The sequence below is a fragment of the Pristiophorus japonicus genome, chromosome 7 (genome assembly GCF_044704955.1).
Source record: "Pristiophorus japonicus isolate sPriJap1 chromosome 7, sPriJap1.hap1, whole genome shotgun sequence".
Taxonomy (NCBI): domain Eukaryota; kingdom Metazoa; phylum Chordata; class Chondrichthyes; family Pristiophoridae; genus Pristiophorus; species Pristiophorus japonicus.
In genome coordinates this window covers 102,350,638-102,374,744 of record NC_091983.1, presented here as the reverse complement: position 1 = coordinate 102,374,744, position 24,107 = coordinate 102,350,638, and the positions used below count along the sequence as shown (strand labels likewise).

At 43.8% G+C, this 24,107-nt stretch overlaps 1 protein-coding gene across 1 annotated transcript in view; it reads left to right on the top strand.

Annotated features, from left to right (window-relative positions):
- Window positions 1–24,107, top strand: part of LOC139266820 (low density lipoprotein receptor adapter protein 1-B-like) — a 183,588-nt gene that overhangs the window by 112,764 nt on the left and 46,717 nt on the right. The window contains exons 4-7 of the mRNA XM_070884425.1: window positions 4,945–5,059; window positions 7,725–7,797; window positions 19,335–19,415; window positions 19,556–19,686. Of these exons, the coding sequence (XP_070740526.1) occupies window positions 4,945–5,059; window positions 7,725–7,797; window positions 19,335–19,415; window positions 19,556–19,686 (400 nt within the window). The remainder of the gene's footprint in view (window positions 1–4,944; window positions 5,060–7,724; window positions 7,798–19,334; window positions 19,416–19,555; window positions 19,687–24,107) is intronic.

Below are 24,107 nucleotides of genomic sequence, written 5' to 3'. Positions count from 1 at the left end.
GACATTCAGGCTTGGACTGATAAGTAGTAAGTAGTATTCGCACAACACAAATGCCAGGCAATGACCATCTCCCCATGACATTCAATGGCATTACTATCGTCAAATCCCCCATTATCAACATCTTGGGAGGTCACCATTGACCAGAAGCTTAATTGGACCAGCCACATAAATACTGAGCCCACAAGAGCAGGTCAGCAGCTGGGTATTCTGCAGCGAGTGACTCACGTCCTGACTTCCCAAAGCCTTTCCACCATCTACAAGGCACAAGTCAGGAGTGTGTTGGAATATTCTGCACTTGCCTGGATGAGTGCAGTTCAAACAACACCCAAGAAGCTTGACACCATTCAGGACAAAGCAGCCCACTTGATCGGCACCCCACTCACCACCTTAAGCATTCACTCCCTCCACCATCGTGGCTGCAGTGTGTACATCTACAAGATGCACTGCAGCAACTCGCCAAGGCTTCTTAGACAGCGCTTCCCAAACCCGCGATCTCTACCACCTAGAAGGACAAGAGCAGCAGGTGCATGTGAACACCACATTTAGATTTCCCTTCAAGTTACATACCATCCTGACCTGAAAATATATCGCCTTTGTTTTCCCCATCATTTTTAATCTTCCTGCCTGTGGATTGGTTTCACACAATTCGGGAAACCCGGCAGTTAAACCAAGGTGGGGACCAGGAGGTAAGTGGCTTCATAATAGCTTCTGGATCAAGGGACCTGACCATAAACCCCCCCCCCCCCCCCCCCCCCCCCCCAACAAGGCCTCCGATCACATTCCCAGGCCCCCCTGCCGATCCTACACTCCCCCCATCTCCCTGAACCCTCCCTTGCTTGACGATTCCCAACCTTGACGATCCCCTGTCGATCCTGCAACAACCACCTTCCTGCCCCTCACCTCCACCCCACGATCCTAAAAGCCCCCTTTCTGATTCCCCACTCTCCCCGCCCACCAATTGCCTATCCCCGCGATCCCTCCCCTGGACTAACCACTTGCAACTGAAGCCTGCCATCTGCAGTCAGCCAGCCTCCCAAGCTAGCTGGCTACGGGTGGGAAACCAAGGCCTTGCCATCAAATTAAGCCCGCCAATAAAGTCAGCAGGGCCTGTGGACAACCCGGCCTCCCAGGTTTTCAGCCTGCCTCAGATCTCTCCCTCCCCCCCCCCCACCCCCCCCCCACCCCCCCCACCCCCCCACAACCAACCTGTCTCCCCGAAGAAAATTCCGTCCATAGAATCCTACAGCACAGAAGGAGGCCATTCAGCCGCCACATCTATGCCAGCTCATTGAAAGATCTGTCCAATTTAGTCCCACACCCTAACATTTTACCCATAAACATAGAAACATAGAAATTTACAGCGCAGAAGGAGGCCATTTCAGCCCATCGTGTCCACGCTGGCCAACAAAGAGCCGCACGGCCCTTGGTCAGCAGCCCAGAAGATTACATATAAACCAATGAATAATGGCGGAAAGGCAAAGAGCACCCAACCCAACCATTCCGCTTCACACAACTGCGACACCCTTTGTACTGAAAATATATACACTCCACCCCAACCAGAGCCATGTGATCTCCTGGGAGAGGCAAAAGCCAGATAAAAACCCAGGCCAATTTAGGGAGAAAAAAATCTGGGAAAATTTCTCTCCGACCCACCCAGGCGATCGAATCTAGTCCAGGAAATCACCCTGGCTGTATTCGATTTCCTGCAGTACAGTACTTACCATTATATCTGCGCCAGCCAACAAAAGGTCATCCAGTCTAATCCCAATTACCAGCTCTAGGTCCGTAACCCTGCAGGTTACTGCACTTTAAGTGCCCATCCAACTATCTCTCAAAAGTGGTGAGGGTTTCTGCATCCACCACTCTTCCTGGCAGAGAGTTCCAGATCCCCACAACCCTCTGCATAAAGAAGCCCCCCCTCAAGTCCCCTCTAAACCTTCCACCAACCACCTTAAAACTATGCTCCCTCGTAATAGACCCCTCGACCAATGGAAATAGGCCCTTACTATCCACTATGTCCAGGCCCCTCAATATTTTGTACACCTCAATGAGATCTCCTCTCAACCTGCAAATTAGTCCTACACAAATACATGTGCAATGACCTTTTGAAAGTTCCAATGGAATCTGATTCCATCACCCTTTCAGGTAGTGTGTTCCAGATCTTTATAACCCTCTGTGAAATAACTTCTCCTCATTTCGCTTCTAGTTCTTTTGCCAATTATTTTATATATGTATGACCTCTGGTTACTGACCCTGTTGCCAGAGAAAATAGTTTCTCCCTACTTGCTCTATCAAAGTCCCTCATAATTTTGAATTGGTCTCCCCTTAACCTTCTCTGCTCTAAGGAGAATAATCCTAGCTTCTTCAATCTCTCCACTGAACTGAACTCCCTCATTCCTGGTAAACACCCTCTGTACCCTCTCCAAGTCCTTAACATATTTCCTAAAGTGTGGTGCCCAGAATTGTATACAGTACTCCAGCTGAGGCCTAACCAGAAATTTGTAAAGGTTTAGCATGACTTCCTTGTTTTTGTATTCAATGCCCCTATTTACAAAGCCAAGTATCCCACACACTTTCTTAACCGCCTTCTCAACTTGCCCTGCCACCTTCAAAGAATTGTGAATATGCACCCCCAGGTCCCTCTGTTCTTGCACCCCTTCAAAATATTGCTATTTAGATTATACTGCCTCTCCATATTTCTCCCAGAGTGCATCACTTCACACTGCCTGTGAAAGCGCAACCAGCACTGGTAGCTCATGCAAATTATTCAGATGATTAACCCTCGGACTAATTTCCACCAATCCTAGTGTCTCTTGCATCGAGTGTGCATTGACTTTACAGTGCCGAGTCTGCACCCAAAAGCAGGCCAAGAATAATTTCCACCCCATTGTGTTTTTCAAGCTAGCCCACCTGCACAGTTCTATGGTGATTTACTATTCTGCATAATTGAAGTACTGAGGTGATTAATGAATGGGCACATCTGTCAGAAATAGTTGATCTACATGATCACTTTATTGTCTAATGGCAGCTGACTGTAATCCAATATTTAAAGTGCTACTTATCGTATCTCTTAAATAGATTACATTTAGGTCAGTCCAGTGGCCTAATACAATAATATCAATGTGCTCTATCACAATGTGCTAGGATTTGGGTTAACTTAACAGTTTTCATTTGGCAAGTTGCCAATCTCACTTAGGCTGTCAGGAGAAAAAAAACTGTGTTGCATTTAGATAATTCCCAACAGGAAGAACAAACCAACTTGAATCATGCCGGTAGATACCCTCGTGTAAGGTTAAAGAGTATGATTGTCAAATCTAGGAAGTAGCTGTCCCTCTTAGCAAAGGACTATAAGAGGATTAATCAACAGAGCAGAACAGTATCTAGGCTGACACTTCAGTGCAGTACTGGCAGGTGCTGGACTGTCGGAGGTACCTTCTTTTGGATGAGACGTTACACCAAGGCCCTATCTACCCCCTCGGGTGAATGCTTAAGATCCCACAGCACTATTTTAGAGAGAAGCATGGGAGTTCTCCCATGTTCTGCAAACAATTAACCTTCAATCAACGCTTAAAATAGATGATCTGGTCATTTATTTCATCGTCTTTCGTACTATTTACAAATTGGCTGCCACATTTCCTACATTACAAAAGTGACTACACTTCAATACTATTTAATTGGCTGTATAGCACTTTGGGATATCCTGAGTTCATAAAAACCACTGTATAAATGCTTGCTTTTAAATACGTGGGTGCAAAGCTTTTTTGTTTTATATTGGATTATGCACAAAATAATTATTGATTTTCAGAATACTTTGTTCAGGGAATTCAAGATAAGTTATAGTTTTAGATCATTAAAAGGTATACTGGCAAGCTGACAATCTCATGTAGAAAATTGTGAAACATTCAAGTGAACAGAAAAATGCTGATGTACAGAACAAAGGCTGAAAATCAAGATGTAGGAATGTAGAAGGACCTTTCTCATTGCTTATGATGATCAGTATGATAAACCATCTAACAATTTTAGTATCACAGGTGGAAGTTAGAACAACCCATGAGAGTTATTGACCACTCCTTTCCCAATCAGATGTTATTGGGAAAGGAGTGGTCAACTATTTTAGTTGATCTGTAAATCAAATGCCCCATTATTAAAGGGGCACTAAAACCGACAAACCAATTTGACCATAAACTTAATCAAATTTAAATTTGGTTGCCGGGGTGATGATACACAGCAGTCCCTCAGGCGCAGAAGGCCACGAGCGTACCTGTGGACACTGCATGCTCCATATCCAGGGACACCCTGGCTCGAACATAACCGCAGAAGAGAGGCAGGCAGTCGGGCTGAACGACCCCCTCGACCGCCCGCTGCCTGGACCTGTTAATGGCTACCTTGGCCAGGCCCAGGAACAGTGAAAGGAGTGGTCAATCAGGTGTTCAGTATTAAGTGTGACACAATTAGTGTTGATATATCATCTGAGCTGTATCTCTCTTCCTGTCAAGTTGTGAATAAAATGGAAAGAAAATACTCTTCTTCATAAAGAATGGCATTATCATTACAAATATCTGATTTGGAAATGAGATTTGTAGATATGACGCTCAAATGCCTTTCCTATAGTCCACTTTATTTGAATACAATCTTGCATTCATAATTCTGAACATCTGTAGAAAAAAAGTAGGGCTCAGATCTTTCTGTTTTGGTCACAAAATTTCTGATTAATTTTATCACAGCTGTTATTACTGAAATGTTGTGAAGAGCAAAATCTTGCATTGAAAATAATGTCCCATTTAAGAGTCCTTTTAAATTGGATTATGTAATACTTTTGTGCAAAAGAAAAATCTGCCAACTTTCTGTAGGATGAAAGATGTAACTCAAACATGGCATTGACCTTAGAACATGTTCAGGTCAATTTGAATAATGTAGGTGCTTAATGCTATTTTCTTCCAACAGAATATCATACTGCACTGCAGACAAGACTCAGGACAAAGTCTTTGCATATATTGCTCAGAGCCAGCTAAATGAGACTCTGGAATGCCATGCATTTCTTTGTCCGAAGAAAAAAATTGTAAGTTTCAAAATCTAATGTTGAAATATTATTTCAGGGTAATCAGCTCATTGTTTCTTTCTCACAATTAATTAAAATATTTGAAGTAAATCCTATTTTAAAGTAATGGAAAATGATTTCTTGGTCAAGCAAAGTGACATTACAGTGACAGTCAGCTGCAGTGTAAAGCTGTCAATATGCAAAGTAAATTGAGCAAGAAATTGAATGATACCGGATTTGTTTCATTACATTAAGCAGTCATTTGCAGCAAAACACATTTGTATTGTAATTTTGCACAATTCATTCATTCATATTTTGGTAATCTTCTACTTTCCTTCCAATCGCTGTCTCTCTTTTCATTGCTAAATGGATTCTCAGTTTAATGACTGATGTAAATGGCACTGTGATAAACTGACGAGCTGAAATGAAAAGGGCCAATATTTTGCCAAACCTAAGTAGTGCAAATATAGAATTGGAGATTTTGACATTGAGAGAGAATCTGGGACTAATTCAGTTGCAGATTACTACCAGAAAATTAGTTTGTATTGGAGATGAAAAGTATTTACTAAATGACCAATCGATTACCAGATCTGAAAGAGGATCGTACAAAGATTCAAAAATTATGGTTAACATAACCGGTGTAATTTTGTGAATTTGAAGGAAATAGATATATCATCAAAAAGGCAGATTAACAAGTGTAGCTACTGTTCCTAGCTGCTTACAGAAGCCAGCCAAGGACTGTGAAAATCACTACATGAACAGATGATCAGGGAGAATGCTTTGCTGTCTTTATTCATGCTACCTAACAATTTGTATAAGATCTGGCAAAATTAATTTCAGATTCAATGGACAGAATTGAACAAAACCCAGTCCTAGGCATCAAGCTTAAGGTTGAGGAATTCACACAGTTGCCAATAGGTTACTAAATCACCAGAATTGAATTTTAGAAAAGAATGGGGATACATTTTCTTGGGGCTTCTCCCACTCCACGGAAGAAAAGTTGGTGGATCCCCATTGATGCGTGTAAAGGGACATCCGCCGAACCTCCGCCAAGTTATGATGGTACATTGGGAGATGTTCCAAGGAAGTTCACCCCCATTGTACTTAAACTTTGAAGAAAAGTCTTTGTCCCCATTTTCTCCTCTGGTTGCATAGCAGAATCACTGGAGAAAGATCGAATTGAGCGACAGCCTGTCCTAGGTATTTATCTAAAGATTGAGGTATCTCTAGTTGCCAATAGGCTATTGAACCACCAAATTTAGATTTTATAAAACAATAGGTAAATTTTCTCAGCTTATTCCACTCCATCACCGTAACTTCAGTGGTAATTTGACTGAAGCTCCATTTAAGGGCTCTAATTTCAAAAGGATATTGAAACATCAAGAGAGTTCAGAGAAAAGCAGTAAGGGTCATTTTAGACTGGTGCTAAGGGCTCTAAAGTATGAAGGGAGACTTTCCAAGCGGATCATGTTTCCTTTGGATCAAGGAAGATAGAGGGAGATAAGACATGATCCAGGTCTATTAACAAATTTGAAGGTATCGATAATGCTGATATAAGCAGACCATTTAACTATTTAGGGACATTGGGATAAACTTAACCTGCCTCACATGAGACTAGCAATTGCACCCCCACCCACAGGGCAGTGGATAGGTGGAACAGGTTACCAGTACACTCCTCTACTGTATATTTGCACCCTTACATTATTCAAATGTGGTCAGCATATGGATTAAATTCCCATGGGTTCAGCATCACATGATTGTATTCCAATGAAGTCCTCTCAATTTACCGCTATAACCTTTAGTCGTCTTCCTGGAGAAGAATACATATTAATAGCGTTAACAAGAATCATAAGCGTTAACAAGAATTTAATTTAGATTGACTGACTAAAGGGTCTTTAGTCTTTAGTCCTTTATCTTAAATGAGCAAGAACAGAACTACAGCATCTTTTTCATTCTCCATTTCTTTACTATATCATCATCATAGGCAGTCCCTCGAAATTGAGGAAGACTTGCTTCCACTAGTGAGTTCTCAGGTGACTGTACAGTCCAATATGGGAATTACAGTCTCTAACAGGTGGGCCAGACAGTGGTTGAAGGGAAGGGTGGGTGAGGAGTCTGGTTTGCCACGCGCTCCTTCCACTGTCTGCACTTGATTTCTGCATGCTCTCGGCGACGAGACTCCCGAATGCGTCCTCCCGAATGCTCTTCCTCCACTTTGGGTGGTCTTGGGCCAGGGATTCCCAGGTGCCGGTGGGGATGTTGCACTTTATCCAGGAGGCTTTGAGGGTAGGACTATAAATGACAAGTAAAGCAGGACAATCTTGTTAGCAGCATAATATTTACAGTACGTGATAAAACATGACTTTAGTTTTACTACTGGAACAGACCAACTTGTTTGTCAGTGGCACTTGAACTAATTATTATATTGTATAGTTTCTAATTTATATCAGTCCTTTTAACATAAAAGCATTGTATGGCACACAACTCTCACTTTAGCTCATTATTGTTCATAATATTTTATGAGAGCTTTAGAAAATTTGATTTGTTTGGTCATTTACAAATATTGATATCTTCATGGAAGTCAGAATTATTAAAACACCAATTAAAAAGTTGAGCTGCTGCAGTCCTTTGCTGCCGTTGCTGCGCTGTTGCTTAATTAATGAATACTAGTTTTTTTCTACCGCAGGCACAAGCTGTGACCTTAACAGTTGCTCAGGCCTTCAGAGTCGCATTTGACCTTTGGGAAGTAGCACAAGAGGGTAAGAACAAAACTAATTGAACCAATCTTTTAAAAGACATTGTATTATTTATTAATGTGGTAGTTTTGAAAGGATGCATTGTACAAAATTACCACCCACCCATTCAAGGAGATGTACAAATTAATTTGGCAGAATATCTAATATTGGAAATTCCACCACTAACACTGAGTACCATTGCTTTTTGTACCTGAATGGCCTAAGTCTGCATAGTCCCACCCACGTGTTGTCTGATTCTTTCTCTGGCAATGTGTGGTCCAGTGAAAGACACAACTTCCATCTCACCACTATACCTGTCACTACAGCTGATGTGAAGAGAGTCAAGGCAATGTGGATTAGGGAATCAATTATCTAGTGTTCAGAATACTCAACATACAACGGCTATCCTGCTAAAGAATGAGGTTTTAATTTTTTTTAAACTTGCACATGCAGCGAAGAACATGATTAACAATTTTTTTTGAATAATAGATAAATGCAATTATACCAATACTCTCAAGTGAAGAAGAAACTCCTGAAAAGAAACATAAGATGTGCACAATGCATTTTTAAAACTGTCAATCGGTAGCAGCTTGTATCATAAGAACCAAGAAATAGGTGCAGGAGTAGGCATTTGACCCCTCAAGCCTGCTCCGCCATTCAATAAGATCATGGCTGATCTGATCATGGACTCAGTTGCACTTCCCTGCCCACTTCCCATAACCCTTTACTCCCTTATCGCCTCTCTCTTTCTCTCCCCCCCCCCCCCCCCCCCCCAACCCCCAGACTCACTCTCGCCTGAAGGCTCTGCCTCAATGCGAGGAGTATTCGAAATAAGGTGGACGAATTAACTGCGCAGGCAGCTGTTAACGAATATGATACAATTGGGATTACGGAGACATGGCTCTGTGGTGACCGAGGCTGGGAACTCAACATCCAGAGGTATTCAACATTCAGGAAGGAAAAGGAGGTGGGGTAACGTTGCTGGTTAAAGAGGAAATTAACGCAATAGTAAGGAAAGACATTAGCTTGGATGATGTGGAATCTGTATGGGTGGAGCTGCGGAATACCAAAGGACAGAAAACGTTAGTGGGAGTTGTGTACAGACCACCAAACAGTAGTAGTGAAGTTGGGGACAGCATTAAACAACAAATTAGGGATGCGTGCAATAAAGGTACAGCAGTTATCATGGGCGACTTTAAGCTACGTATAGATTGGGCTAACCAAACTGGTAGCAATACGGTGGACGAGGATTTCCTGGAGTTTATTAGGGATGGTTTTCTAGACCAATATGTCGAGGAACCAACTAGAGAGCTGGCCATCCGAGACTGGGTGATGTGTAATGAGATAGGACTAATTAGCAATCTTGTTGTGCGAGGCCCCTTGGGGAAGAGTGACCATAATATGGTAGAATTCTTTATTAAGATGGAGAGTGACAGTGTTAATTCAGAGACTAGGGTCGTGAACTTAAGGAAAGGTAACTTCGATGGTATGAGGCGTGAATTGGCTAGAATAGACTGGCGAATGATACTTAAAGGGTTGACAGTGGATAGGCAATGGCAAACATTTAAAGATCACATGGATGAACTTCAGCAATTGTACATCCCTGTCTGGAGTAAAAATAAAACTGGGAAGGTGGCTCAACTGTGGCTAACAAGGGAAATTAAAGACAGTGTTAAATCCAAGAAAGAGGCATATAAATTGGCAAGAAAAAAACAGCAAACCTGAAGACTGGGAGAAATTTAGAATTGAGCAGAAGAGGCCAAAGAGTTTAATTAGGAGGGGGAAAACAGAGTACAGGAGGAAGCTTGCCGGGAATATAAAAACTGATTGCAAAAGCTTCTACAGATATGTGAAGAGAAAAAGATTAGTAAAGACAAACGTAGGTCCCTTGCAGTGAGATTCAGGTGAATTAATAATGGGGAACAAAGAAATGGCAGACCAGTTGAACAAATACTTTGATTCTGTCTTCACGAAGGAAGACACAAATAACCTTCCGGAAATACTAGGGGACCGAGGATCTAGTGAGAAGGAGGAACTGACGGAAATCCTTATTAGGCGGGAAATTGTGTTAGGGAAATTGATGGGATTGAAGGCCGATAAATCCCCAGGGCCTGATAGTCTGCATCACAGAGTACTTAAGGAAGTGGCTCTAGAAATAGTGGATGCATTGGTGATCATTTTCCAACAGTCTATCGACACTGGATCAGTTCCTATGGACTGCAGGGTAGCTAATGTAACACAACTTTTTAAAAAAGGAGGGAGAGAGAAAACGGGTAATTATAGACCGGTTAGCCTGACATCGGCATTGTTGAAAATGTTGGAATCAATTATTAAAGCTGAAATAGCGCATTTGGAAAGCAGTGACAGGATCGGTCCAAGTCAGCATGGATTTATGAAGGGGAAATCCTGCTTGACAAATCTTCTGGAATTTTTTGAGGATATAACTAGTAGAGTAGACAAGGGAGAACCAGTGGACGTGGTGTATTTGGACTTTCAAATGGCTTTTGACAAGGTCCCACACAAGAGATTAGTGTGCAAAATTCAAGCACATGGTATTGGGGGTAATGTATTGACGTGGATAGAGAACTGATTGGCAGACAGGAAGCAGAGAGTCAGGATAAACGGGTCCTTTTCAGAATGGCAGGCAGTGACTAGTGAGGTGCCGCAGGGTTCGGTGCTGGGACCCCAGCTATTTACAATATACATCAATGATTTCGATGAAGGAATTGAGTGTAATATCTCCAAGTTTGCAGATGACACTAAGCTGGGTGGTGGTGTGAGCTGTGAGGAGGATGCTAAAAGACTACAGGGTGACTTGGACAGGTTAGGTGCGTGGGCAAATGCATGCCAGATGCAGTATAATGTGGATAAATGTGAGGTTATCCACTTTGGTGGCAAAAACAGGAAGGCAGAATATTATCTGAATTGCAGCAGATTAGGAAAAGAGGAGGTGCAATAAGACCTGGGTGTCATGGTACATCAGTCATTAAAAGTTGGCATGCAGGTACAGCAGGCTGTGAAGAAGGCAAATGGCATGTTGGCCTTCATAGCTAGGGATTTTGAGTATAGGAGCAGGGAGGTCTTACTGCAGTTGTACAGGGCCTTGGTGAGGCCTCACCTGGAATATTGTGTTCAGTTTTGGTCGTCTAATCTGAGGAAGGACGTTCTTGCTATTGAGGGAGTGCAATAAAGGTTCACAAGACTGATTCCCGGGATAGTAGGACTGACATATGAGGACCTGGATCGACTGGGCCTGTATTCACTGGAGTTTAGAAGAATGAGAGGGGATCTCATAGAAACATAGAACATTCTGACGGGACTGGATAGGTTAGATGCAGGAAGAATGTACCTAATGTTAGGGAAGTCCAGAACCAGGGGTCACAGTCTAAGGATAAGGAGTAAGCCATTTAGGCCCGAGGTGAGGAGAGACTTCTTCACTCAGAGTTGTTAATCTGTGGAATTCTCTTCCGCAGAGAGTTGTTGATGCCAATTTGTTAGATATATTCAAGAGGGAGTTAGATATGGCTCTTGCGGCTAAAAGGATCAAGGGGTATGGAGAGAAAGCAGGAAAAGGGTACTGAGGTGAATGATCAGCCATGATCTTATTGAATGGTGGTGAAGGGTCGAATTTTCTTATTTTCTATTTTGCTATGTTTCTATGTTTCTCTCTCTCTCTCTCGCCCTTGACCCCCCTCCCCCCCCCCCCAACCACAGGTCGGTCGGTCTCTCTCTCTCTCTCTCTCTCTCTCTCTCCCCTCTCTCTCTCTCTCCCCTCTCTCTCTCTCTCTCCTTTTTCCCCTCTTCCTCTCTCTCTCTCTCTCTCTCTCTCTCTCTCTCTCTCTCTCTCTCTCTCTCTCTCTCTCTCTCTCTCTCTCTCTCTCTCTCTCTCTCTCTCTCTCTCTCTCTCCCCAGCCTCTCGTTTGTTGACGATAGTCATTGCCTGGCACGTGTGGTGTGAATGTTACTTGCCACTTATCAGCCCAAACCTGAATGTCGCCCAGGTCTTGCTGCATGTGGGCATGGACTGCTCCATTATCTGAGGAGTTGCGAATGGCACTGTGCAGTCATCAGCGAACATCCCCACTTCTGACCTTATGACGGAGAGAAGGTCATTGATAAAGCAGCTGAAGATGTTTGGGCCGAGGACACTGCCCTGAGGAACTCCTGCAGCGATGACCTGTGGCTGGAATGATTGACCTCCAACAACCGCAACCACCTTCCTTTGTGTTATGTATGACTCCAGCCAGTGGAGAGTTTTCCCGATTCCCATTGACTTCAGTTTTGTTCGGACTCCTTGATGCCACACTCGGTCAATTGCTGCCTTGATGTCAAGGGCAATCACTCTCGCCTCACCTGGAATTCAGCTTTTTTGACCATTTTTGGACCAAGGCTGTAATCAAGTCTGGAGCCAAGTGGTCCTGGCAAAACCCAAACTGAGCATCAGTGAGCAGGTTATTGATGAGTAAGTGCCGCTTGATAGCACTGCTGATGACCCCTTCCATCACTTTGCTGATGATTTGAGATTGGCCAGATTGGATTTGTCAAGCTTTTTGTGGACAGGATATACCTGGGCAGTTTTCCCACATTGTCTGTCTGATAGATGCCCGTGTTGTAGCTGTACTGGAACAGCTGGCTAGAGGCATGGCTAGTTCTGGAGCACAAGTCTTCAACATGACAGCCGGGATGTTGTCGGGGCCCTTAGCCTTTGCTGTATCCAGTGCACTCAGTGGTTTCTTGGTATCAAGTGGAGTGAATCAGATTGATAATGCCGGTTGCATTGCTGGATTGGCAGAGGCCTGGGAGTGTTACTTGCCTGTTGTTTGGGGCTGAGGGCGGTGGGGGTGAGGTAGTGGAGCAGAGATATCTAAAGGGAGCATTCAATCCCTGAGTATAAAGTTAAGCAATTAATAGATCTGTTTCTTGGCAGGATATTCTGAATATCATCTCTGGGGCATCGCTCATCTGCATGCATTGTCACTGGCTCCATTTCATCTAATATTATTTGCTGAAGCCTTCCACTTCCTGGCACACACACTCTGCTCATGCTGAAAATATATCACATGCTAAAAAAGTTCATCAGCAATGTTTTTGAAGGGTTTCTTTATGTAGTCAGCTCATGGTACATTAGATCAGAATATGTTTCACACATCTGTGGTCAAATAATGGGCAACATTGTGGATGTCCAATATTAATCAATCGCAGTGTAATGTCACAAGTTATAAGCTATTCATCTGTTGTAGGTTTGAAACATTTCTGGTACTATTTTTTTTTACTATTGACTTAAATTAAAAGTGCTGTAATGGCTGGCAGTCTAATCTGGTAATGTATCCAATTCCTAAACAGTGTGTTTTATTCGTTAGAGAGGATTGCAGCTATAGATTTAGTTGTGATAGCAGCACTTTGTCAAATCTTTTGCTGGTTGAGTAGAGGAATAATGGGAAGCATTGTGTCAATGGTGCAGCTGTGATCTCTGGTAGTCAGTATTGTGGTAGTCATCCATCTGTCTGCTCCCTTGTTCTGTCGAGGGAGGTAGCATGAAACCTCATAGTCGTGCTCTCGTAGGGAGGATGAATAGCAGGTTCATGGTGATACTGCACCCATGGTAGTCTTGCAGGGAGGATGCAGGCAGCCATATAGTTGGTTCTTATCCATCATCATCATCATCATATCATCATCATCATTATCATCATAGGCAGTCCCTTGGAATTGAGGAAGACTTGCTTCCACTCTTAAAATGAGTTATTAGGTGGCTGAACAATACGAGAACCACAGACTCTCATAGGTGAGACAGATAGTCATTGAGGGAAAGGGTGGGTGGGACAGGTTTGTCGCATGCTCTTTCCGCTGCCTGCGCTTGATTTCTGCATGCACCCGACGATGAGACTCGAGGTGTTCAGCGCCCTCCCGGATGCACTTCCTCCACTTAGGGCAGTCTTTGGCCAGGGACTCCCAGGTGTCAGTGGGGATGTTGCACTTTATCAGGGAGGCTTTGAGGGTGTTTTGTAATGTTTCTGCTGCCCACTTTTGGTTCTTTTGCCATGAAGGAGTTCCGAGTAGAGCACTTGCTTTGGAAGTCTCGTGTCATGCATGCGAAAAATGTGGCCTGATCAAATGTTGTCAGTGCTTCAATACTGGGGATGTTGGCCTGGTCAAGGACGCTAACGTTAGAGCGTCTGTTCTCCCAGGGGATTTGTAGAATCTTGCGGAGACATCGTCGGTGGTATTTCATCCATATTCCATGCTCCATGCTCCTCAACATTGGTGAGGCACTGATTCTATTTCCAAGTTGAGATACAAAGCTCCTTTAAAATTTGCAACATTTAATTAAAAGTCAATGGGGAAAAAAATCAGACGATGTGTGCAGTGGGCAGCTGATCTGCTACCGCCAGTTTTCTGTACAGCAGTGAAAGATAACATTTACCCCGAGATTCTGAAACATATTGACCAGGATTTTGCCGTCAGTGACAAACTAACATTGCCAGCCACTCATTAAACTTGCACTTGCTAACAGACTTTTTATGTGCTTTTGCACTGGAACTGGCGGTGATTAAAAATCTATTTCAGTGCGGCACCCTCCATAGGGAATCTGAGATCTGTGCGAACAGGGAAAGCAACTGTATATCTCTTTAACCAATTAGATTGAAGAATTCTTAATGAGGCTTGCAGTCTGAACCCAGAAGTGCAAGTTAGAATAGTTAATTCCATGTTAAATCAAGTACAGAAAGTGAAATCATGGACTCAATTTTCCACTGCAGATTTTTGGCGTAGTTGAAGAGTAACGACCAATTTTTTTTGCGCCCAACTACGGCAAAAAAAAAGTTGCAAGTTTCCCTGTTTTAACTTGTGAATGTGGCCCAGCGCACACTGTCCTTAAGCTCTGTGGGTGGAGCCTTAGATCTGCGCCAAAAAGATCAAGTTGCCAGGGTAACAAGGAACACACTGAGGCTGGAAAGTGAAACATACAAGACATTCTGGCCAGCTCACAGCAACCTGCACAAGCACCTTGCACATTGCAGCTATTTAAGGCAGCAGCTTACCAACATGAAACTATTAGTCTTTGTGCCAAAAGACAATTCTGTAAACTGTAAGAATTGGAAAGGCCCCCCCCCCAGCCGTGCCAGATGCCGCTCCTAGCCCTGATCGAAGTAGGCTGGTGCTGCTACAAGTGAGTGACTCAATCTGTCCAAACGAAGGTCATGAGTGTCATTGTTTCAAGTACAAATAACATAGGTGGAACAAGACAGTTTCAAAGCTAAGACGCACTTCCCTCCAATCTCCTGGATTAATTTACTTGTACTGTGTATGAAAGGTAGCTAAAATGTGTCTGATGACTTCTGAAGTAAGTTAAATGGAGCTGCTGCAAGCAATAGTATAAAAAAGGCTTGCATCAAATCTCTCTCATTCCCTCCTCCTCCCCGGAGCTGGTGCCGCTTCTAGCCAGGGCCAAAAGGCCTCCCCTCCCCCGGACCAGGTGCCACTCCCAGCCAAGGCAGCATGCCCCAACCCCCGCCGCTGCTGCTGTCTGAGCCGTGGAACTGGATCTTCTCCCTAGGAGGACAGGTGCTCATTGTCCTCATCCAGGCTAACATCCCCAGCATTGAAGCACTGACCACACTTGATCAGCTTCGCTAGGCAGGCCACATAGTTCGTATGTCAGACATGAGACTCCCTAAGCAAATACTCTATGCCCAGCTCCTTCATGGCAAATGAGCCAAAGGTGGGCAGCGCAAACGTTACAAGGACACCCTCAAAGCTTCCCTGATAAAGTGCGACATCACCACTGACACCTGGGAGTCCCTGGCCGAAGACCGTCCTAGGCGGAGAAAGTGCATCGGTGAGGGCGTTGAGCTCTTCGAATCTCAACGTCGAGAGCATGAAGAGGTCAAGTGCAGGCAGTGGAAAGAGCGTGCGGCAAACCAGTCCCATCCACCCCTTCCCTTGACGAATGTCTGTCCCACCTGTGACAGGGTCTGTGGTTCTTGTATTGGACAGTTCAGCCACCAAAAAACTCACTTCAGGAGTGGAAGCAAGTCTTCCTCGATTCCAAGGGACTGCCTAATGATGATGATGATGACCTGCGCTGATTTTGTTAACTGCTCAGAAGGTTTTTCAAAGAGGTCACATATACCGTCTTTTTTTAAAAAAAAATGGTTATTGGCCAAACTTGCTTAAATGGCCAGAATTGGCACGGGTGACAGGTTATGCCCCCAATGAATTTTTTTTAAATCGTAGTCTAAAAAAATCGCACCCAGAGTAAATTACGCTGGCACAGAAACTTTGGGGAAACTTGGAAATTTTAATTTACTCCAAAAAAAAGAGTGCAAGCCAAAAAAACTGCAGATAATTGGGGAAAATTGAGCCCAAAGAGAGGATAAGAAAGATGGCATTAAGAGAGAGATATAAAAGAGACAAAGAAAAAGTTTTCTAAAAATCCAATTTTTTACTTTTATAAATCCCCAACAATAATTAAAATCTGGAAGAATGAGGCTCCACACCTGTAAGTTAATTTTCAGAGCCAGAGAGTTGTTTGGGAGTAATTAAGACTTATCACTTGCATTGGAATGGGCCACCGCTAACTTTTTCTGCCATGTTTATTGGGTATTTAGTGGGTAAGTACCACAACTTCAAACCATTCCATATGTTTTGATGCTGGGTCTCTCGGCAAAATACCACTGTACCAAAGCTTGTTGTTGAAGGGTGATGGAAACCTTTTGTATTTCTTATTGAATATAATTCTCATCGAATTGATCCCTGCTAAGTGTGTGACTGATACCAAATAGATAGCATAACCAATGGGAAAGTAGGTTAGAATGCTACCTTCAGATTTTCAGTGTATACTAAACAATTTAATATACAAAGATTTTGTACCCTTCCTAGTTAACTACTAAACTAAGCATTTCATCCTGATACAGATATAGCACTATGTGCTTTATGGTTCAAACATCAAGCTAGGTTAATCAAATATTGTATGTACTTAGTTACAATTTTCTAATTGCAAATCATGTAGGTCCCAAGCCAAACATTTACAATCAAAGCTAAAAGGAAAATGCTATGTGAATGTAGGGCATCAGCTGGTTCTTGATCTCGGCTCCTTATTTAGCATTAGGTCAAGTGTATCTTGTTAACTAATGACATTGTGGAGATCAGCCAACAAAAAAGGCAGTGAGCAAACCAATGTATTCCTGATGGAGACAAAGGCAAAACTGGCCATCAAAGGCAAAATACCCCATCAATTCTGTCTACTCTTGAGCACCCACCTAATGGTATCAGGCTTAAGACCGACAACAATTGATAAGTAGCAAAATTTGAAATTGGTCCCTTGAATGGGAAGTACACTTTTCAGTCCAGAAGTGGGGCCATGGCCAGGGCCTCCGTGTCCGAATAAGAGAGAATTACATGGCTGAATACCAAAAAACACCAAGAAGTGTGAATGAGAGATACATAGCAAAACATCGTCAGCATATAGTATTTCTGGACAGTCACTTTAGCGTCTCTGCAAAATTATTGCCTTTCCTATTTTGGGAAGGTTTTGCTTTTGGGGTGGGGGAGAGAATGATTGTGGAATGCAAAGATAACCCCTGTCTACTATTCTTTACTGCTAATCATCTTCTTAAGCCCCTCTCCCTTGTGTCCTCCATACTCGCCTCCAACAACAAGTGCAAGGAGCTCATGAACTTCTTTGTCTCTAAGATTGAGACCATCCGATTAGCTGCTTCTGCTACTTCCCTTCCTTCCCCAGCCCACTGAGCCAAACTTCCTCTAAGGTTCCCCGCCTTAGTGCAGAACTCACATCTGTCTCCACTTACTCTCCAATCTCTCCTATTGACCGCTCTGTACTCATCTTGTCCAAGAGAGACCCACTTACTGCTCCTTCGGCCCTATTTCCACTAAACTGCTGACCACCCAATTTCCTTTTCTGGCTCCCATGTTAGCTGACATTGTTAATGGTGCTCTCTGCTCGGATACTGTCCCCCCCCCCTCCTTCAAATCTGCCGTCATCACCTCTCTCAAAAAAAAAACAACCCTTGACCCCTCCGTCCTTACAAACAACCGCTCCATCTCCAACCTCCCTTTCCTCTCCAAAGTCCTTAAACGTGTTGTCACCTCCCAAATCCGTGCCCATCTTTCCCGGAACTCCATGTTTGAATCACTTCAATCCGGTTTCCACCCCTGCCACAGTACCGAAATGGCTCTTGTCAAAGTCACAAATTACATCCTTTATGATTGTGACAAAAGCAAACTATTCCTCTTCATCCTCCTTGACCTGTCTGCAGCCTTTGACATGGTTGATGACTCCATTTTCCTCCAACGCCTCTCCATCGTCGACCAGCTGGGTGGGACTGCACTCGCCTGGTTCCATTCTTATCCATCTAATCGTAGTCAGAAAATCACCTGCAATGGCTTATCTTCCTGCTCCCGCATCGTTACCTCTCGTGTCCCCCCAAGGGTCTATCCTTGCCCCCCTCCTATTTCTTATCTACATGTTACCTCTTGGCGACATCATCCGAAAATACAATGTCAGTTTCCACATTTATGTTAGCGACGTCCAGCTCTACCTCACCACCACTTCTCTCAACCCCTCCACAGCCTCTAACGTGTCAGACTGCTTGTCTGATACCAGTACTGGATGAGCAGAAATTTTCTCCAATTAAATATTGGGAAGACCGAAGCCATTGTTTCCAGGCCTGCCACAAACTCCATCCCTCTCCCCAACTTCTGTCTGAGGCTGAACCACACTGCTCGCAACCTTGGTATCATACTTGACCCTGAAACGAGCTTCTGACCTCATAGCCACGGCATAACTACGACTGTCTATTTCGACCTCCATAACATTGCCCGTCTCCGCCCCTGCTTCAGCTCATCTGCTACTAAAACCCCCATCAATGTCTTTGTTACCTCTAGACATGACTATTCCAACACACTCCCAGCTAGCCTCCCATATTCTACCCTATGTAATCTTGAGGTCATCCAAAACTCGGTTGCCCGTGTCCTAACTCGCACCAAGACCCGTTCACCCATTGTGTTTGCTGATCCACATTGGCTCCCGGTTAAGCAAGTCTCAATTTCAAAATTCTCATCCTTGTTTTCAAATCGCTCCATGGCCTCGCCCGTCCTTATCTTTATAATCTCCTTCAGCCCCACAATCCCCCCCCCCCCCCCCCCCCAAGACATCTGTGCTCCTCAAATTCTGTCCTCTTGAGCATCCCTGATTATAATCGCTCAACCATCGCTGGCCATGCCTTCAGCTGCCTAGGCCCTAAGCTCTGGAATTCCCTCCCTAAACCTCTGCCTCTCAACTTCTCCTTCCTCCTTTTAAGACATTCCTTAAAACCTACCTCTTTGACCAAGCTTTTGATCACCTGCCCTAATTTCTTATGTGTTTGGTGTCAATGTTTTGTCTTATAACCCTCCTGTGAAGTGCCTTGGGGCATTTTACTATGTTAAAGGCGCCATGTAAATACAATTTGTTGTTGTAATCAGCAATTGGTAATTATGGTAAAATATGGTAACATCTATCATAGAACATTGATTACTATTCATACTCTTCTTTGTATTTCCAGAAAAATATAAAAAGACTCGTGAACCCTGTAACAGTCCTGAAACTGCAGCTTTTAATGGAGCAACAGGACATGTAGAGCAAGGTAAAGAGTAAGACATCCTTTATTTAAAATAATCACAGTTCATCTCATCTATGTTAATGGTTACATTGTTGTAATGCAAACTGACTTTTGTTGTTGAACTTTAAATTAAAAAAATTGTTTTTTGCACTGTTATTTTTTAGATGCAGCCACAGCAAAGGATCACACAGTAAACCAAGTCCGGAATCCATTTATTTCACCAACCGATATCCATCTAGGCATCACAAGGCAAAACAGTCCATCTTGTGGGTCCCCTTTGCATGCACTCTCTTGGGTATGTTGTATAATGGTCCTTTTGAAAGTTTTATTTAATAATGGTTATTTATGTTTGCACCACATGAACATTGATAATTGGGCCAGAAATTGCGGTCGGGGGCTCCGACCGAATTTTTTTTAACAAATGTACTGCTGGTTGTGGAGGAACGAACACTTTGGCCTAGATGCACAGCCCAGTGCAGAGGCCCCGCTTCCCAGGCGTGTAAGCTTCGGAACTTGTGGGGTCTCTTCGGGCGCATGCACGCATCATGCTCTTCTGGAGAGACTGCAATTTACGGCCCAATATGTTTTTCCATTCCTAAATATTTGAGGCTAAAATGCTGCATATTAGATAAAAATAGACACTATTAATGGCCCTCCGGGTTACTTAAACCAATGTGGGATTGGATTACAGTCTGCGCTGAGGGATAGTGTACCTGATGTAGGTACATCTTTGTAGTCATCTGTACATGTTTATGTAAACGGCATAGGGCGGCTTATAATCTGTTCTCACTGTTGACTTTACTGGCTTAGTTACGAGAATAGAAACCGCATTGTGTGATGCCTTTTTTGACAATGCTGGAAAACAGTCTATTTAGCATGCAAGTTTGCCTTGTATTAGAAATGCCTCATGTAATCTGACTGCAAAAGGATTACCAGGCATTCAAGATTTTGCTCACACTGGCCTCATACAGCCAAATGGTCATCTGGATAAGCTGAAGTAGGATTAGGCCTCATCAGATCAGAATCACACTGTGGTGATGTCAACTTTGAAAGAAGTAAGAGTAGAAGATACTGTAACTTCCAGTTTAGCCTTGAGGAAACATAGAAATTAGGTGCAGGAGTAGGCCATTCGGCCCTTCGAGCCTGCACCGCCATTCAATAAGATCATGGCTGATCATTCAACCTCAGTACCCCTTTCCTGCTTTCTCTCCATACCCCTTGATCCCTTTGGCCGTAAGGGCCATATCTAACTCCCTCTTGAATATATTTAATGAACTGCCTCAACAACTTTCTGCGGTAGAGAATTCCACAGGTTAACCACTCTAAGTGAAGAAGTTTCTCCTCATCTTGGTCCTAAATGGATTATCCCTTATCCTTAGACTGTGACCCCTAGGAACAATCTACCCAGCTGTATTTCACACTCTCTTAGAATCATAGAAATTTGCAGCACGGAAGGAGGCCATTTCAGCCCATCATGTCTGCGCTGGCCGACCAAGAGCTATCCAACCTAATCCAGCTGCGGCCTAACTAGTATTTTATACAGTTAAAGCATAACCTCTTTGCTCTTGTATTCCATGCCTCAACTTATAAAGGCAAGTATTCCATCTGCCGCCTTCACCACCTTATCTATCTGGCCTGCTACCTTCAGGGATCTGTGGACCTGCACTCCAAGGTCCCTTTGTTTCCTCTACACTTTTCAGTGTCGTACCATTTAATGTGTATTCCCTTGCCTTGTTAGACCTCCCCAAATGCACTACTTCTAATTATCCGGAATGAATTCAATTTGCCACTGTTCTGCCCACCTAACCAGTGCGTTGATATCTTCCTGCAGTCTGCAGCTTTCTTCTTCATTATCAACTACACAGCTTATTTTAGTACCATCTGCAAACTGCTTAATCATTTCCCCAACATTCAAGTCCAATTCATTGATCTATAGGGACCCAGCCAATACTGAGCCTGCGGAACCCCACTGGATACAGCCTTCCAGTCATAAAAACACCCATCAACTATTACAGATCAGCTATGATCTTATTGAATGGCGGAGCAGGCTCGAGGGGCCATATGGCCTACTCCTGTTCCTATTTCTTATGTTCTTATTCTCTTTGCTTCCTACCTCCTGAGCTAATTTTGGATTCAAATTGTCACTTTGCCCTGGATCCCATGGGCTATTACTTTCGTGACTAGTCTGCCATGTGGGACCTTATCAAAAGCTTTGCTAAAATCCATATACACTACATCATACGCACTGCCCTCATCGACCCTCCGGGTTACCTTCTCGAAAAATTCAATCAAGTTAGTCAGACACAACCTTCCCTTGACACATCCATGCTGACTGTCCTTGATTAATCCATGTCTTTCCAAATGAAGATTTATCCTGTCCCTCAGGATTTTTTTTCAATAATTTACCCACCACCGAGGCTAGACTGATTGGCCTGTAATTACATGGTTTATCCCTTTCTCCCTTTTTAAACAAAGGTACAACATTAGCAGTCTTCCAGTGCTCTGGCACCACACCTGTAACCAGAGAGGATTGGAAAATGATGGTCCGAGCCTCTGCTATTTCCTCTTTTGCTTCTCTTAACAGCTTGGGATACATTTCATCCAGGCCTGGGGATTTATCCAATTTCAAAGTTGCTGGACCACTTAATACTTCCTCTCTCATTGTCTATCTCGCCTAATATTTCACAACCCTCCCTCATTGCAAAGTCTGCATCGCCCCTCTCTCGTGAAAACGGATGCAAAGTATTCATTAAGAACCATACCCATGTCTTCCGCCTCCACACACACATTTCCTCTATGTTCTCTAATAGGCCCCACTCTTTCTCTAGTTGTCCTCTTGCTCTTAATGTATTTATAAAACATCTTTGTGTTTTCCCTGATTTTACTTACCAACATTCTTTCATGCTCTCTTTGCTTTTCTGATTTTTTTTTTTAATTGCACCCCTGCGCTTCTTATACTCCTGTAGAGTCTCTGCAGTATTGAGTTCCCAGTATCTGTCATAAGCTTCCCTTTTTTCTTTATCTTACCCTCTATGTCCCTTGACATCCAGGGGGCTCTTGATTTATTACCACACCCTTTTTTTAAGGGAACATACTTGCTCTGTACCCTCAGGATCTCCTCTTTGAATGCCTCCCAATGCTCTGACATTGATTTACCATCAAGTAGCTATTTCCAGTCCACTTTGGCCAAATCTCATCTCAGCTCAGCAAAATTGGCTTTACCCCAATTGAGAACTGGTCCCCCTTGTCCTTTTCCATAGCTACCCTAAATCTTACTGAATTATGATCACTAGCACCAAAATGCTCTCCCACTGATGCCCCTTCCACCTGTCCCTCTTCATTTCCAAAAGCCAAGTCCAGAACCACCCCCTCCCTTGTTGGGCTTGTTACATACTGGCTAAAGAAGTTCTCCTGGATGCATTTTAGGAATTCTGCACCCTCTACCATTCACACTACTTTTTTCCCGGAAAATATTTGGGTAGTTGAAATCCCCCACTATTACAGCTCTTGCACTTACAGTTTTTGCACTTCGCAGCAATTTGCCCACATATTTGTTCTTCTATCTCCCTCTGACTGCTTGGGGGGTCTATAGTACACTTCCAGTAGTGTGTCGCTTCTTTTTTGTTAATTCAACCCATATGGTCTTGTTTGATGACCCCTCTAACATATCATCTCTTCTCACAGCTGTAATTGTTTCTTTAATCAATACTGTGACACCGCCCCCCCCCCCCCCCCCCCAAATCCCGTCTGAAAACCCTGTACCCAGGAATATTGAGCTGTCATACCTGCCCTTCTTTCAGCCATGTCTCAATAATAGCTATAATATTATACTCCCAAGTGTCAATCTGTGCTCTCAGCACATCTGCCTTATTTCCTATACTCCTTGCATTGAAGTATATACTATTTAGTATTGCCAAACTCCCCTGTTGTCTTTTTTCCAGCCCTTGTTTCCTCTGTCTTCCAAATTCACTTTCTGTTTCTACTTCTCTGTTGCCCAATTCCAGCTTTGCTTCTCTCCCCACTGAATCTATTCTCAAGTTCCCATCCCCCTGCCAAGCTAGTTTAAACCCTCCCCAACAGTACTAGCAAAACCTCCCGTGAGGATATTGGTCCGGTTCTGTTGAGGTGCAACCCGTCTGGATTATACAGGTCCCACCTCACCCAGAAACTATCCCAATGCCTCAGGAACCTAAAGCCCTCCTGCCTGCACCATCTCTCCAGCCACGTATTCATCTCTCCTCCTATTTTTGTAATCACTGGGACGTGGCACTGGCAGTAATCCGGAGATTACTACCTTTTGGGTCCTGCTTTTTAATCTCTCTCCTAGCTTGCTAAACTCTGCCTGCAGGACGTCATCCCTCTTTCTGCCTGTCATTTGTACTGATATGGACCACGACCTCTGGCTATTTTCCCTCTTGCAGCCACTCGGTGACATCCCTGGCACTTGGGAGGCAACGTATCATCCTGGAGTCACATTTGCGGCCATCGAAACGCTTGTCTGCTCCCCCGACTATTGAATCCCCTACCACTGTTGCCCTTCCATTCTTCTCTTCCCCGCCACCCCCCCCTCCCCAATCCTCCTGTGCAGCTGAGCCACCCATGGTGCAATGGACTTGGCTCTGGCTGAACTCCCCAGAGGCACCATCGCACTCACCAGTACTCAGAACAGAATACTGGTTGGAGAGCAAGAGCGAGATGGATTCAGGGGACTCCTAC